This window comes from Chelonia mydas, chromosome 1, assembly GCF_015237465.2.
Source record: "Chelonia mydas isolate rCheMyd1 chromosome 1, rCheMyd1.pri.v2, whole genome shotgun sequence".
NCBI lineage: Eukaryota > Metazoa > Chordata > Testudines > Cheloniidae > Chelonia > Chelonia mydas.
Genome location: NC_057849.1, coordinates 50,676,264 through 50,693,371, shown reverse-complemented (window position 1 = coordinate 50,693,371; position 17,108 = coordinate 50,676,264). Strand labels below are relative to the sequence as shown.

At 39.3% G+C, this 17,108-nt stretch overlaps 1 protein-coding gene across 7 annotated transcripts in view; it reads right to left on the bottom strand.

Moving 5' to 3' along the window:
* The window catches only part of NBEA (neurobeachin), an 837,833-nt gene that overhangs the window by 27,290 nt on the left and 793,435 nt on the right, over window positions 1–17,108 (bottom strand). For all 7 annotated transcript variants that reach the window (XM_027833036.3, XM_043531828.1, XM_043531837.1 and 4 more), the window contains 2 exons: window positions 5,282–5,371; window positions 3,317–3,509 (listed from right to left, as the gene is read on the bottom strand). In XM_027833036.3, coding sequence (XP_027688837.2) covers window positions 3,317–3,509; window positions 5,282–5,371 — 283 coding nt within the window. The remainder of the gene's footprint in view (window positions 1–3,316; window positions 3,510–5,281; window positions 5,372–17,108) is intronic.

The window sequence follows — 17,108 nt, the reverse complement described above, 5'->3', positions numbered from 1 at the left end:
CTAAAGCCACTTTGGGTGGAAATGTTCTGCTCATTGAAATGGCTTCATTATTTTTTCAGTTTACTTAAAAAAAACCTGTAATTAAAAAGAAAATGGTATCTAATTTGCTTTGTGCTGCAAACTGAAATTGTGTAAAGTGAGAAGCACTTCTTATTGTCCATAATCTGTGATGTTTTAGTCAGAATTGACATTTCAGAGTTTTCTACTAGTTGTGGCCAACTTACTGAAAATACATTTATCAAATCCTCTAACAAGTACAACTCTGGACCCAGCGAATCAGTCATGTTGCAAGATCTCAAGCATGGTATCCATAAATGATTGAGAGAGGGGACTAAGATTTAAATTGGGCTCGGGACATAGCATGACGATCTTTTCCACGCCGGACCGCTAGACTGTTTGCCCTTACAATGTATGTAATTTATATATATATATAAAATGTCTGGAAAGTGACACTTTTATTTATTTATTTCCTTTCCTTCCCAAGTCTCCATAAAAGGAAATGTAGACTATTGCAGAATATGAATACACACACATATATGGTCTAGGTATACTTAATCCTGTTTTAGCATGGGGGACTGGACTGAGTCACCTCTTAATTCCCCTTCGATACCTACATTTCTATGATTCTGTATAAGACTCAGAATATTGTGCCCCAAGCCCCTGATTGTTTTAGCTTGGGCTTCTCTAGATGCATTGTCATTGTGAAGTGTATCTGCCTTGGAGAAGTAGATATAGTGAGGTACTTTCAGAGAAAATGTACCAGTAGTAGTATATTGCTGTGGAGTCTCTTAATATAGAGTGAGTTGCAACGGTCTAGTCCTGAGGACACTTCAGTGGTAAAGTCCTAATCTGATAGGGAGAGGAAAAGTCCCCTGGTCAACCAAAGATGTCAGAAAACACTATCTGTTACTGTTGTGATGTGTGTATCCAGGAGCATGGTATATCAATGCCAGACAAATCATCCTTCTTTCTTATACAGGAGTTTGCTATACTAGGCTGTAAACATTAATGATTTTTTCTTTTCTATATTACTGAGCCACAACTTTAGGCCCTATTTATCACTGCGAGTAATCCTCACAACAGGGGTGGGATGGAGAGGGAAACTTGGTGGAGCAAGCACTTGTGAGGGAGGTAGCACAATTTCGGTGCAGGATAGTTGGTGGGGGGAAGGCAAATGACTCTTTCCGCAGGTCAGAAGACAAGCCCAATCTTTTGTAATGTCCCAGACATCTGAAACTTACTTTCACCATACCTTTTAAATTAAGAATCTTCCACTGACAATCCTTATATTTAGTAATAACATAGTTAGTTTCTACTGATGAAATAAATGTCTAGAGTAGCATGTCATAAAAGTAAAGAGGGTCCTCAATGAACCTTGTAAAATCAGTTTTACAAATCAGTAATTTAACATCTCACCTTAGACAGCCAGAGACTTAGTGTGCACAAGCTATTATGGAAAAATTAAGCTGTGTTTACATCTTATGATGGTACCTGAGTATCTCTGTGCACAGTTTTATGTTCATGAACCTATCCTAACTGCTAGATTGTTGGATTATTATTGTTGGAATAATTAAGTAAAAAACACTACAATTAAATAATGCCACAGTTTTATAATAGAATATACACCTTTAAAAGTTCTTGTATAATTTAAACCTAAGTAGGCAAGAGAGACCTTTTAAGACTGTAAACCAAACCAGCAAGAATTAGAAAATTCAGCATTAAGACTGATACTCTGTTCTAAATTATACGGTTGTGAAGTAACAGAAAATGGCACATACAGTGTAAAAGCTAAGAACAGTGTAGGATTTATTTTGAATTTCTTGATTGTTTTGCTTCCCCTTCTCTTTTGCCTTATTTATCCAAAAGGCATTGTGGTATTTTAGATAACTACCAGGTCGCACAAAGGGTGCATGGTTTAGTTCACATATGATTTGTGAACTGAATTCTGCATGTTAGCAAAGAGGTTCATGTTTTACATGTATGTAAGTGAACAAAATAGTTACATGAACCTCAAGGAAAAATCAAGGCCTATAAGGCTTCACTTAACTAAAGCATGGTTGCTAGGGAACACCTGAGGTTTCCTTAGCTACCGCACCAGCTATTATTTACCTTTGTCTCACTAAAGTGGTGGGAGCGGGTGCGTTTCACTACTCCCACTCCTCTACTGCCCACTAAAAGATCCTTTTAAGAAATGGAGGAGACAGTAACACATACTAGGAGGTTCCCCAAGAAGCCTACTAATCGTCAAGGGTGGTTAGCCAATGTCCCCAGAAGACCTGAAACATTTACAAAAGACTAACAGAACAATATTATTAAAACTAGTATTAAAGTACTGTAGGAGACTGACTTGTTTATGGTATCTTACATTGGGTTCCTCAACTGCCAGTGTCACAAATGACTGTAAGCAAATGACTCTTTTAGTCACATGGCCACTACCTGTAGCAGGCTCAGATTACTAATTCCGAACAGAAAACATTTTACAAATACATTTCCATTTCACAGTTTATATATGCCAACGACTACTTCTTGCCCTTCAAACTTTCAGGCTATGGGGATGAGCAAAATTAATATAATTCTCTTTTAAAAACAGATGTTTAAAACTCTGGATAAACTTTGGGTACCTCTAAATGTGGAGGTACCTGATATAATACTCAAAGGTAATGATAAGTCAGATACCTGGATTTGTTTAAACTACCTTTAACCAGATAGCTGTGCATCACCATTGACATGTGTATTGCACAGTGACAGAGCACAGAAACATTTAGAATAGAAGGGAATGTTGAAATAGATCGATGACCACTTAGTTGTTCACAGAGGCAATCATTAAGTTCTTCTACTTCACCCATACCGGACACACTGTAAGCGGAGCCAAGGAATATAGTCCTTTAGTTTTTGCTTGTACTATTGGCTCTTGTGACAGACATCTGAACATAGCTGACACTCCCTCACATACTGAACAGTGATACACACATACTAGCGAGGCTAGTACTACGTATTCCTGAAAATTGTGGCATATTATATATGTGGCGTCAAGAATAATAGTACTGTCCCAAAAATGTTACATCAAAGACTGATACCGATGTAGCACAAAGCAATTGGCTGCCAAGCTCACGTGGTGGCTTTAGGGAGGGTGCTTCTTGGAGTGATACCATGGAAAATGGACACTCTGAGTACTCAATATACACATGGATAAATGGCTAAAAATTTGTTGCCTATCTGTAGGCGAGTGGGATTAACCCAGCTACTCCACTTGAAACTAAATAAGATGCACTGCGTACAGAACGGTTAAATAAGAGATCTATCTATGAGCACATACCTACTGTGTTGTGCCATCTATTCACTGCAAAAAGTCTGCTGCAAGTCACAGTTACCACTGCAGGAATGGTAAGGTGGGGAAGCGTGTTGGCTGCCACATGTGTGACAGGAGAATTTGATGGAAATTTCAGCACCATTATAACATCCTGCTGCATCTGATCTTTAAACATGAGTGGACTCTGTGGAAGGAAACACTGTTGAGTAGAAAGGAGAAGAGAGCAGAAGAAAACAGAAGGGATAACACAATTAGTGAGGAGGTCTGAGGGAAAACAAGGTTAAAGTGAGTAGGCAAACACGTGTACATACAGGGAAAACAATGCTATCTGCACTAGCAATATAGGAGGGAAAACTATTGCTGGATCATTACATGAGGACAAATAGAGAAGAGGTATGGTTAAGGTCCATTAGGTTATCATTACAGGTTGTAAAATGATAAATCAGCATTAATTCAAAAAATCAAAATACAAAATGATCAGAACAGTTAATATTCATACACTGTAGATAGGAGTCAAATAGAAGAGTCAGTTAACCCATTATTACATCAAAAACATAAAATTGTATAAAGTCCAATGGCTGAAACAAGAATTTTTAGAGGAGGAACTCAGAAATCCCACAGATGATTAGTTATATTTCTAATGTATTATAGATTTAAGTTAATCCTTTAGAGAAAACTACATGAATTGACTTTACTTTTTAATTCCTTACAAATCATATTTAAAAGTATAAATGATTATAAAATCAGGGTCATGATTCTGTAGGTAGAACATAATTTTTTTTCATGGCTAGTAACATTTTTATTATCAGTGAGATTATATGAATCATAGACCTCAAGAGGGACCTCAAGAGGTCATCTACTCCAGTCCCCTGCACTGGTGGCTGTACTAATTATCTAGACCACCCCGACAGGTGTTTGTCTAATCTGCTCTTAAAAATCTCCAATGATGGAGATTCTACAACCTCCCTAGGCAATTTATTCCAGTGCTTAACCACCCTGACAGTTAGGAAGTTTTTCTTAATGTCCAACCTGCTGCAATTTAAGTTCATTGCTTCTTGAAGCCCAGTTTGAATGTATTAGATGTCTTCATAAATTAACTGCTGTATCAACTAGGATGAATTCTAGGAAGTTTAAGTAATCGTTTGCTTTTCTGAATCTATCGATTTCAACTGCTGTCTAAAATACATTATCTACATTTTTAAGATCTAAAATATCTAGCTATCATGTAAATTTGCAGATACTGTTTAATTTAAAAAAGAGCAAAACTAAAATTTCCAGAGGAATTGCCATTTGCACAATGTGATTTTCCTTATGTGTAATGGAAACTATGAAAGCTAATGAAAATATTATGATCTATTTACTGAAACTTCATAGGAAGTTTCTTGCCCTCAGCTGTTTACACCAAAGACGCTAATAGAGACAGATATCAGTATTTTTCACTTTGGCTACATAATATAATTCTCTAATGAGCACATAAAAGAGTGCGTTGGTAATTAATGCTGAAGTTCAAATTGAAATTACAAGGACATGATGTGTTCTTTCACAGGAATGGACAGAAGGGTTCCAGCATGATTTGAACTACATTTCTTCATTCATGACAAGCAGCCAATGGTCATAAATCACTCTGGAACGTTTCCCCCTTTTTTTGAAACAAAATGTTTAATATGAGAAAAGCATGCAGTCATTTTTATTTCATGCGGTTATAATCAGCAAATACATATTTATGAAGATAGCAGTTTTTGAATCCAAGATTGGGCAACAGAAGTCAGTGACTGTAGGAAGTTAGAGCTATTCCAACTTCCACCTTGCTGTTTAAGAGCCTGCATGCAATTTCTGCACAGAGTAAGGGCTATGGCATTGTAGGCAACTCAGGGCATGAAAAGAAAGTGTTACTTAAATAGGTATTTTATGACCTATAAAGGATCCTCAGGTTGAAAGGAAATAAATTCCCAACCAGCAGTTATATCTCACCAGGTGCATGGCAGAGCTCCGAGGCGGATGTGGCTCAATAAGCAACTGAGATGGCGTCTGTCCAAAGTTCTGTATCTGTGCCTCCATGGCCTGCAGGGAAAGGAGAGTGATTGTCATAATCAATATGCATCAAAGAGATAGGTCAACACACTATTTGACAATGCAAGCAAATCCTAAGTCAGCCATGAAAAAAGTCCAGAAAATTCACCGGGTGCTCTTCTCTCAGGCTGCAGACTCATCCAAGTGTTAGTATTTTGTAGACAAGCTTTGCTTCTCCTTTCAAGCATGCTTCAGTTAACCAAATAACCATTCTTATTTCCAGTAGCTGGGGTTACATGTGAAAATGTTAACCTGTGAGGACATGCAGTTAAGGTCTTGAGAGATTTCTTTGCACCAAATACAACACATATACCTTAATAAAGTCCTTTGTAAGGAGGAAAGTATGAGGATCTCTAATAAAATACGCCTCTGGGATCTTAAAGGAGGGGGAAAGCAAATTGAGAAACAAAATTCATGGATAATGTATAAGAAAAAAATAATCACAATTTCACTAACACAGTAGTTAAAAATAAAAAAATAATGGAAATATATTGTTTCAAGATACACTATAGCTACAGGAGTTACAATAAAAGTCTTTAGATAACCATCTAACTTCTTGGTAGTATTCCTTTACCAGATAAGAGAATATTTAGTTTTTGTGTTTATTTTGGATCAGTTTTTATACCACAGAATATCGACTGTTGTAAAACCATGAAATATATAATTAGTAATTTCAACTTTAAATTTCAGGACCAAATTCTGCTCCCAGTATATGACACTGAGTAACTCCATAAACAGCAGAAACTGGCCCACAGACCGAAATGTTTCAACCACTTACACAACCCACTCAGACATATAACTGTTTTTAAGCTATATTTAAAACAATTGCTGGCAATTTTTTTTATTGCTGTCTCCACTAATGATACTATTTAAGAACTCTACATGCCTTTCAGACACACAGGCTGCATTTCAGTGGATTTCAGAAAATCCAGAACTACACTTTAAGTTAAGCAGCTGATTTTAAAAAATACTAAGTAGTATATACCCATATATTTGAAAGGACTGTGCCCTAAATAATTTTCTCGTTTGCGTCAATGATTTTCTCACCTTAGCATGCAAAGAAAACAGCACCTGAAAAAGCCCCCTAAAATATAAACCCCATTGATAAATTATATTATTTCTTCTAAAACAATTTAAGAGGCAGTAGAACCTCTTCAATGTGCAGTCTGATAAAATGTACTCTTTATAATCCACACACAACAACTGTTGGCCTCTCCCCATTTCTCAAAAAAGAGGCTGTAATAGATGCCATAGGGACATTTCCTAAAATTTTGGTAATATTTACAAAATATTATTGCAATATATTTCTAATATTCAATGAATTATCATAAATAATATACTGACAAAATAAGAATCTAAGACAAAGTCTAACTGATGTCAATGGATGACTTTCCATTGACTTCAGTGGGCTTTGGATCAGGCCCTGAGTGAATAAAGTCCATTTTGTGATGCGTTATTCATGTTTTTATAATAATTGCTTACTCACTCATTAATTCACAGAACGGGCTAGTTTGCAGCGGGTCTCCTGGGGCCTTATCTTGCAAGGTGCTGAGTATCACCTAGAAACTGAGGAGCACATTCAGTTTCTATTGACTTCATCTCCTAATAGGAGCTCAGCATCTTGCAGGATCACACATGGGTGCAAACTGGCAAGTTTCCATTGTAGCTGTATTTTAAATACACAGAAACTTGATTCAATTCAACACAGACATAGTATTTTATATTATGCACGTTACTCTGTAACAAAACTTTTTATTTTTTGCTTTAATTTGTGTGAATTTGGTGTTCATAAGTGCAAACAAGGACTAATAGCAACAGTTAATGCCAGACATAGTGGGATTTGCAGGCTTCCAAGCAACTCTGGTAATAATCAGTTGAAGCAAATAACTCCCACTTATCAGTGGTTCAGACAATTATCAAAGTTATTACAATAGTGCTTTTTAAGAATCATATTTTGAAATACAAATGTGAGTTGTTATATTTACTACCAATATTGATCACAAAACATACATTCCTCTACCAGCTTTTATAGTGGTTGCATTACTGATACTTTCCTCCTCTTGTAGAAGCACTGCAATTAATTATTACATTTTGTAAACTGATGCCCAGTTCTAATTCACTCATTTGGTCTCATGTTGCCCGGTCTCAGGAATATTCTGATTGTTCAGCTATAAAGTCAATTTACATAAACGTTTTTGACTTTGCCTGGCAGTTCAAGAAGATTTATGATAGCAGAGGATGGAGAAAGGAAGAATACCATGGAAAACCAGGATGACTTGTTCAGATGACAAGAGATGGACACTTAAAACTTACCTGTCAACAGTATCCATTATTTTACAACTAAAGATGTTCTAGTAAATGTTCACTACCTTTACTTTATGCTACTGATCTTGAAAACAATGAAGTTACTGGTAATCCTGGCAGTGAATTGAAGGAGTACCAGGATCAAGGTCTTAATCCGTAAACAGGCAATACTGGGTATTGTTGTCAGCTTCTACTCACAAAGATATTAAATACAAAAACCCAAAACAATCCTAAATCCCTTTGTGAATGATAAGTATTATCTTTTTCTTGTGAAAATGTCTTTTTTTAAAACAATGTTTGGAACTTTTTAAGGAAACGAAACTATATAAATAGCTTTTGTTAAAATGCATGTAACATTACTATGCTACTGCACAAGGGGCACCATAAATAATAAGAATTTGCAGGTCTGTAGCTCTTCTTCTTCCACATAGCTCAAAATACTTTAGAAAGGTAGATAAGTCTTATCATTCCCATTTTATATATGAGGTGAAAACTGAGACACAGAGAGGTTAAATGACTTGCCTAAGGATACATAGCATATCTGCAGCAAATTTGGGAATAGATCACAGTTCTCCTGATTCCTAGCCCTGGGCTCAGTTTACTAGATCATAGCATACACAGATCAAAAGCAGATTCCCCAGAACATCTCCAGTAATTCAAGCAACAGGCAGGAATAGGAAATAGCTATTATAAGCAATTTTTATATAACTGGCAGTGCACTTTCAGTATTTCAAATTAATCACAGGACCTGTAGAGGCATAGAATTGTTTTTCTAAATAATCACATCTCTTGCTTTGTATAATGTTCCTTAAAATTCTATTCCAATGCATCATTTTCCTTTCTCCCATCCACCAAGTCCTCAGTACCAATGTACAAAGCACTACCATCACTCCTTGAAACACACAATCATTCTAGCTAATTTAATATTTTTCTTATAGAATTACATTTACTTTTATTTCACCTTCAAAATGTCCTCAATGGAGAAAGAGCATTAGCTCTGAAAGCACTAGCTTACCAAATTTAAAGCCTTTGAAACAGTGAAACAGCAAAACTACAATTATATTAGTGTTAGCTTACTTAGTAAGGCATTGCAGGAAAGCAATTTGAGGAACTGAATAGAGACTCCCTGCTGTTTTACCATACATAAAACAAGATTTGTACTCAAACACTTTAGGGAGCATTTGGTAGTGTATGGTCAAGCTTTTATATCACAGAAAGATAAAACAAGGTCTTAAGGGAAGGAATTAGGGGATACCTGTCCCAAAGCTGTTAGTTGTATTTCACAGGTCCGACTGAGGAAACAAAATGAATCTGCTAAATTACTGGCTATTTGCAAGTTGAAAAGGACATCCAGCTCAAAGATCCTCATTTATATAACCAGGAGAAATGTAACTTTATAATGTTCAAAATAAAAATATTGCTTCTCCTAGAGTAGATAATGGATAAACATGTTGTACATAGCCCTGGATGCACATCAATATAGACACATCCTGGTTACAATAAGTAATACTCTAAAAATGATGTATTTTGCTCATGAGCAATAGATGCTTGTGTTTATATTTTCACATTTACAGACATGCTCGACATACGCCAGGCCACTGGGAAGCTGAAGGTGCTTTGCACCTTTCAGGATCAAGCCCTATTGTCATCCAGAAGAATGAACATGCAACTATGTTTGTCTCTCTCTTAGTGTGACCTGACTTTGGCATTTTGGGTGAGTATTTATTTTCACATAAAAGAAACAGAAATCAATTCTTCCATTAAATGACAGAGGGAATCTTTGTTTCTTCGAGTGTAGTAGGTAAAAAGGGCACATTTATTAAATGTCAAAAAACCCAAAAACTTAAGTTTCTTCATTACTGACTGAACTTATAAACACAAACAAAAAAATTTTATGGTATAATGGCTTTTTATTAGTTATTTTCCTCCAATATATTTTCAAGATGAACATGGAGAAACACAGGGACTATTATTGAGGAAGAAGCCACTGGTCCATCTAGTCCAACTAGCCCCTCTTTGATAATAATCACCAACGCTGCCTGTGTAAAACATGAAGCATAAATCACTTTAATGCATGTAATTACAGACAACTAAATAGCATGGAAGGAGTGGGAGGATTTCTTAAAATTACTTATATTTTTATTTACAAATAATAAAACAATGATGTTACTGGCTACAGAGCTACTTCATTTTCTTCCCATTTGTCAATTATTCTAATGTCAGAAAAGACTACTGCCAGGTTCAGTTAAGCTTTCTAGGGTATCTTATTTCACCAAAGCTTCATTACGTTTGACTTAATTCCTGTGATACTGGTGAGTCCACTGAAATTTTGTCCTCCATGATCCATCTGCTCCTATTGCAAAGTGCCTTCAGTTATGCCACAATCCAGTGCTCAGTTTGCATGGGTGGAGACTGAGCCCTAACTTGGTGAGCTGGGGGAGGATTATTATTTAATTATTATTATTAATAATTTGTATCACCATCTATTGCACAGAGAAAGGGAAGGAATGAGGGGATATCTGTCCCCAAGGTAACTTGAAAAGGCTACTTGTCCTTAAGCACTATTTGTTGGTTAGTTATGTATGTTAATAAAGTGGCATCCGATTGAATGATTGGGATTCTGTGACTTCAATTAATAAATTTGAGCAAACCACTAATACTGCAGTGAAATTAATCTGTAATTAATCTGTAATCTGAAATTAATCCTACCAACACTACAAGAAGAATTCTGCGTGGACGCCTCCTGAAGGTCGAAACAACAGACTAGACTTCTACATAGAGTGATTCTGCAGACGGGCACCGGCTGAAATTGTGAACAAACAGCATCACTTGCCCCATAACCTCAGACGTACAGAACGCAATGCCATCCACAGCTTCAAGAAACAACTCTTATATTATAATCAAAGGGGCTGACAAAGGAGGTGCTGTAGTCATAATGAACAGGTCGGATTATGAACAGGAGGCTGCCAGGCAACTCTCCAACACCACATTCTACAGGCCACTATCCTCCGATCCCACTGAGGAGTATCAAAAGAAACTACACCATCTCCTCAAGAAACTCCCTGCTATAGCACAGGAACAAATCTAAATGGACACACCCCGGGAGCCCCGACCAGGGGTATTCTATTTGCTACCCAAGATCCATAAACCTGGAAACCCTGGATGCCCCATCATCTCAGGCATTGGCACTCTTACAGCAGGATTATCTGGCTATTTGGACTCTTTCCTCAGACCCTACGCTTCCAGCACTCCTAGCTATCTTCGAGACACCACCAACTTCCTGAGGAAACTACAATGCATTGGTGATCTTCCTGAAAACACCATCTTGGACACCATGGATGTAGAAGCACTTTATACCAATATTCCACACAAGGATGGACTGCAAGCTGTCAGGAACGGTATCCCTAATGAGGACACGGCACACCTGGTGGCTGAGCTTTGTGACTTTGTCCTCTCGCACAACCATTTCAGATTTGGGGAAAACTTATACCTTCAAGTCAGTGGCACTTCTATGGGTACCTGCATGGCCCCACAGTATGCCAACATTTTTATGGCTGACTTAGAACAACGCTTCCTCAGCTCTTGTCCCCTAGCGCCCCTTCTTTACTTGTGCTACATTGTGACATCATCATAATATGGACCCACGGGAAGGATGCCCTTGAAGAATTCCACCATGATTTCAACAATTTCCACCCCACCATCAACCTCAGCCTGGACCAGTCCACACAAGAGATCCATTTCCTGGATACTACAGTGCAAATAAGTGACAGTCACATAAACACCACCCTATACTGGAAACCCACTGACAGATTACCTACATGCCTCCAGCTTCCATCACACGATCCATTGTCTACAGCCAAGCCCCAAGATACAACCGCATTTGCTCCACAGTCAGAGACAAACACCTACAAGATCTTTATCAAGCATTCTTAAAACTACAATACCCACCTGGGGAAGTGAGGAAACAGATTGACAGAGCGAGTACCCAGAAGTCACCTACTACAGGACAGGCCCAACAAGGAAAACAACAGAACACCACTGCCCATCATGTACAGCCCCCAGCTAAAACCTCTCCAGCATATCATCAACGATCTACAACCTATCTTGGAAAATGATCCCTCACTCTCACAGACCTTGGGAGGTAGGCCAGTCCTCGCTTACAGACAGCCCCACAATCTGAGGCACATACTCACCAGCAACTACACACCACACCACAGAAACACTGACCCAGGAACCAATCCATGTAACTAACCTCATTGCCTACTCTGTCCCCATATCTCTAGCAACACTATCAGAGGACCCAACCACATCAGCCACGCCATCAGGGGCTCATTCACCTGCACAACTATTAATGTGATATATGTCATCATGTGCCAGCAATGCCTCTCTGCCATGTACATTGACCAAACTGGACAGTCTCTACGTAAAAGAATAAATGGACACAAATCAGACATCAGGAAAAGGTAACATAAAGCCAGTAGGAGAACACTTCAATCTCCTTGGACATTCCATAACAGATTTAAAAGTAGCCATACTTCAACAAAAAAAACTTCAGAAACAGACTTCAACGAGAAAATGCAGAACTAAAATTCATTTGCAAATTTAACACCATTAATTTGGGCTTGAATAGGGACTGGGAGTGGCTGGCTCACTACAAAAGCAACTTTCCCTCTCTTGGTATTGACACCTCCTCATTATTGGGAGTGGACTACATCCACCATGATTGAATTGTCCCTGTCAACACTAGTTCTCTACTTGTAAGGTAACTCCCTACTCTTCATGTATAATAATGCCTGCATCTGTAATTTTCACTCCATGTACCTGAAGAATTGGGTTTTTTACCCACGAAAGCTTATGCCCAAATAAATCTGTTAGTCTTTAAGGTGCCACCGGATTCCTCATTGTTTTAATCTGTATTTGTTTTTGTATATGTTTATCTTTGTATTCAGTGAATAGTGGCACAGTGTTTCTTAATGTGTTCTCTCACACAGCCAGCATGATTAACAGCCCCTAAGCACTCCGTTCTTCAGAGCAAACATGATTGACAGCCCATTGGTGGATAGCATACACAGCCTGAAAATGTTATTGTTTTGTACTAATGGTGTGAGATATTGCTTTTTTATTTGCGTCTACAGCTGTTAAATGGCATCAGTATCTTCAGGACATTTGATAAATTAGGTTAAGAATATTGATTTCTGTTTTATTATTGCACATTTGGAGGGGAAGAAAGGTTGCATTTTACAAACAAGCAGTGACTCAGCTAGTCTGGATTCTTCAGTGCAGTTGGTTATTTGATCAAGTGAATGAAACATGGGCTCAGGGGTGGATTTAAGTGACACAACTTTAATAATTTAACAGTGGGGAGGGGCCCATCTATTTTACTGGATAGAGTGTGAGATTAAATGGCCTCAAACCAAATAACTGATAATTTGGGATTGAGCCATTTCAGCCTAACCTGTACGGCTCAGTCCACCACTAAATCCTCTTGCCATCCTTTTGTGAGTGGAAAAGAGGCTACAAAGAGGGACCTCAGTCTGTGAAGATTAAAGTCCTTACAGGCAAAAGGTCCAACAGCCACATCCTGAGTCTCTGGAAGCTGACAATTACCACCTTTATCTCCACTGGATACTGGCATAGGCAGTGGGTGGCTAAGGTTATAGGGGGCTCAGACCCCCCCGTCTCAGGAGCACAGTGCTCCAAGATTGTTCTGGAGTGCCATTCATGCACTTGGAATCCAGAATGGTGCTATGCCCTGGCACTTCGGGAAGTGGCCATTCCCCGCAACACACACATGGGCAGTGAAGCCCAAAGACATTTCTCCCTCCCGCTCATATTAACTTGCCAACAAGGTAAAGGGTAAGGCTAGAACACCACCTTAAAATGTTTGTCACTCTTCCTCCCCCTCCATGTGATGCTGGAGACCTTGAGTGAAGCCCATAGGACTGTTCTGAGCTCTCAGGTGAGTAAATCACTATCTGCCCCCAAAGGGCAGTCCTCTTCATCCTGATTGCTCCATGTGGAGCGAAGGCAACCTCATGAGAGGGGGACTTGGGAGAGGGTTCCTCTTCCTGACAGCTCTAAGGGGGTGGGAACAGTTCCATGGAGGTGCTCTTCTTCCTGACTACTCCATGAGGGCTCCCCTTCAGAAGAAATGGCATGTTCATACTCTGATAATAATCATATCCCACTATTCCCTCCACCACATCATCCCCCTGCTTCCTCAGATCCTATCATCTCCTGCTACATCAACCCCTCTGCTTCCACCAAACCATGTTCCCATCAGCCCCCTGATTACCCCATCAGCCTCTGGCAAGAAATGGGATGTGTGGAGCATCATATGGGGAGGGCGCTGTCTGCATACACATAGATGCATCAAGTGATGCTGTGGTGGGTTCCTCCAAATCTGTGAGCAGTGAGAGCCCACAGGCTGGAGCGGGGAGCAGTGCAGACCCACAGGACAGAAGAAATGGCTGTGGGGTGAGTGGGGGGGGGGAAGGCTTAACTCCCCCCAAGAATATTTTCACCAGCTGCCTATGGATACCGTGGCAAGTTACAACACATTTAACATTCCTATATGTCTCTCCTACTATTAAAATTCCCATTCTTACTCCTTTTAAACTAGAAGGTGCCATCATGATGCTGCAAAGAAGGTGAAATCACCTTCTGGACACCCTACAATTAGGCCCACTGGAAAATATTCCCTCCTAATGCAGAAGAACAGTAATTGGTCAGATCCACAGCATCCTAGAAACATAGGTCAACATACCTGAATTACAAGGAGAGAGAGAGTGAGGCAGCAATGGCAGCAAGATGCCCCCTGGGCACCCAGGATGGCTTTTAATTGAGATGGTGAGGCCGGGTGAGAGCCATTTAGCTCTCCCAACTTTCCATTCTTGAGGATCACTACTCCACGCATTTTGAGATAGGAGGAAGAGCTAGGCTCCACCATGTCTGTGGCCAGCTATACAAGTCATCAGAGACTCCACCCCTACAAAGGGGGCAGACTTGGCTGGAAGTGCAATGTTAAAACACACATTATGTAACTACTTCTGAGGGACCAGTGCCTACACAGAACATGGTGCAGTCTCAGCTGTCATGCAACCATAGCCTCTCAATGGGTAGACCATCCATGAGGCTTGTGGACTCATTGCCGCTCAGCCACTATGAGGGCAAATTTGAGCTGGATAAAGTTGTTCAAAATTTTGAAGAATTCTATTCAATTTTTTAAAAAAATTCCTCTCCAAAGCAAAACCAATTTGCTCCTTATTGTAATTTTATATAATATGATTTTCTACAAATGTTACAGAATTATATATTTAGTGGGTGCTATAAAAGATCTAAAGCCATAATTTATATTATGCTCATGTATAATTCCTGTCCCATGATAAAATTTACTGAAACACTTTTCTGTTCATTGCAGCTGTGCCAAATGAAAAAAACCTGATCTTTCATCATCCACCCGAATGTGTATTAAGTTTATAAAGGAAAACCTTACTTTCTATGAGCATTCAATGGCTGAGTACAGTACATTAGAGGAGGATTTCTCTGCTAACTCTAATACAAGCCAGATAAAATAATTCATTAATGGTATATCTTAGTGTCAAGAACAGGTAAGATTGTGAAAGTTGGTCAATCAGAATATTCCATTTTCAGATAATCGATAATTTTACCCAAAAATCACTTTCCTCTTGTTACTCAAATTAGAAAGGGGGAATTACCCTGGAATTTGATTTTAGATGAATGTAGGTGGCAGTTTCTCATCACCCAGCCTGCACCCACATCAGATAACAGACGTCAAAGTCCTCCTCATTGCCCAGGCTCCAAAACTTATGGTTATATTCCTGGGGCTCGATGCAGGAATTACTAGGGGAAGCTCTATGTTCCATGTTGTGCAGGTGGTCAGACTATATGATCTTTCCCTTCAGGTGTTTAATTCTATTAATCAGCTCCTCTTAAAGGTCCTCATCCTTCAATGCAATCTACACACATGGACATTGTTTCACTGATGTGGATTGAGAATGGGGCTTATTATTTTTTGTGACTGTAATGAAGGGCAGAAGGCTCCTACAACTACAGAAAAGCATCTTTTTGTATTTAGAAATAAAAATAAAATAAAATAAAAATATTCTGTGTGCTCCCTGCTGTACAATTCCAGCAAGTTACCACTTGAGTCGCTTGTTCATTAAAAGATGCTACTTAGAACATCATCCTCCCTGGATGCTCTGATTACTTCTGCCTTTCCTGGCTTTTCTGCAATTCCACATCACATTCAAGTTCCGCATCTTTAATTCCAAAGCCCTGCATAACATTGTCCCTGCCTATCTCTCTCCTCTTTCATTTTCTCCCTTTCTCCCCCTTAGCTTCTTAGGTTCATCGCACTACTTACTCCTAGCGACACCCTTTTCACCTGCTTCTATTTGCTGAACGACTGATGAGATACATGGCTAGTAGTCTGGAATGGGGTGAGGAGGTCTTAAAAATGTCTGTTGCCACATTGTTCTCAAAGCCTCTTCCTCCGCTTTGTCTTCCAAGAGGGGGACTTGCAGGTCGGTGTAGTCTAAAAAAAAAATGGCTGTGCTGGAGCTGCCCCCTCCCCACTTTTCCATCTTCCCCTCACATTTTTGGACAAGAAAGAGGAAGGAGCAGAACTGAGTGCCACTTTCCCTTCTCCACTCACTTTAGAAAGCAGCAGCATCCATCTTTGATTACACATTGCTGGATGCTGGTCCAAATGTGGCAAGCAGTTGAAAAGATGGCCACAGATGAAATGGGAGAGTTGCAGTCTTTTTAAAGACTTCCCTGATCCTGCAAGATGGGTGACTGAATGCCTCTGCACTCCTAAGGCCCAGAAGTTCACAGAAGCAGTGAAAGCTTAGCCCTGCTGTTCCCTCACTTGTTGCATCAGCAAGAGCCAGGAAGATGAAGAACTCTAAGTCCCCTAACCTTGTTTCATGGCCTTAATGAATGGTGGGAGTGAAGCCAAGGCTTTGGCATGGTGTTGCCTCTGCCGGTTTGAATGGAGTGTGATGTTACCAAAATTGTCTAACCCCCTAGATTTGTACTAATCTGAACCAGAGATCCCTCCCCATGCTGCAGATTGGTGAGGTTTTTCTGTATGCTATCTGAGAGCTCTTTAATTGTATGTTTGGAGCTGAGTTAGAGGGAGGAGTTTTGTTTTTGGTGTCTGCACCAACTTTAATACCATTTGATAGACCCTATTGCCTTTGGTTTTGCTTAAGACTGTTTTTTAGGTGCTCTGAGGCCTTTGGGAAGGGGCACCCTACCCATAAAAACACAATATTATTATAGTAATACCAGCAGGAGGTTTCAATTAGACTGTGAAACTTTACCCACTCTTTTCTAATTAAAAATGCTTTTCAGTGGCTGTGAGATTTAACAGTGCTTGCTTATAGCTGTCCTAACT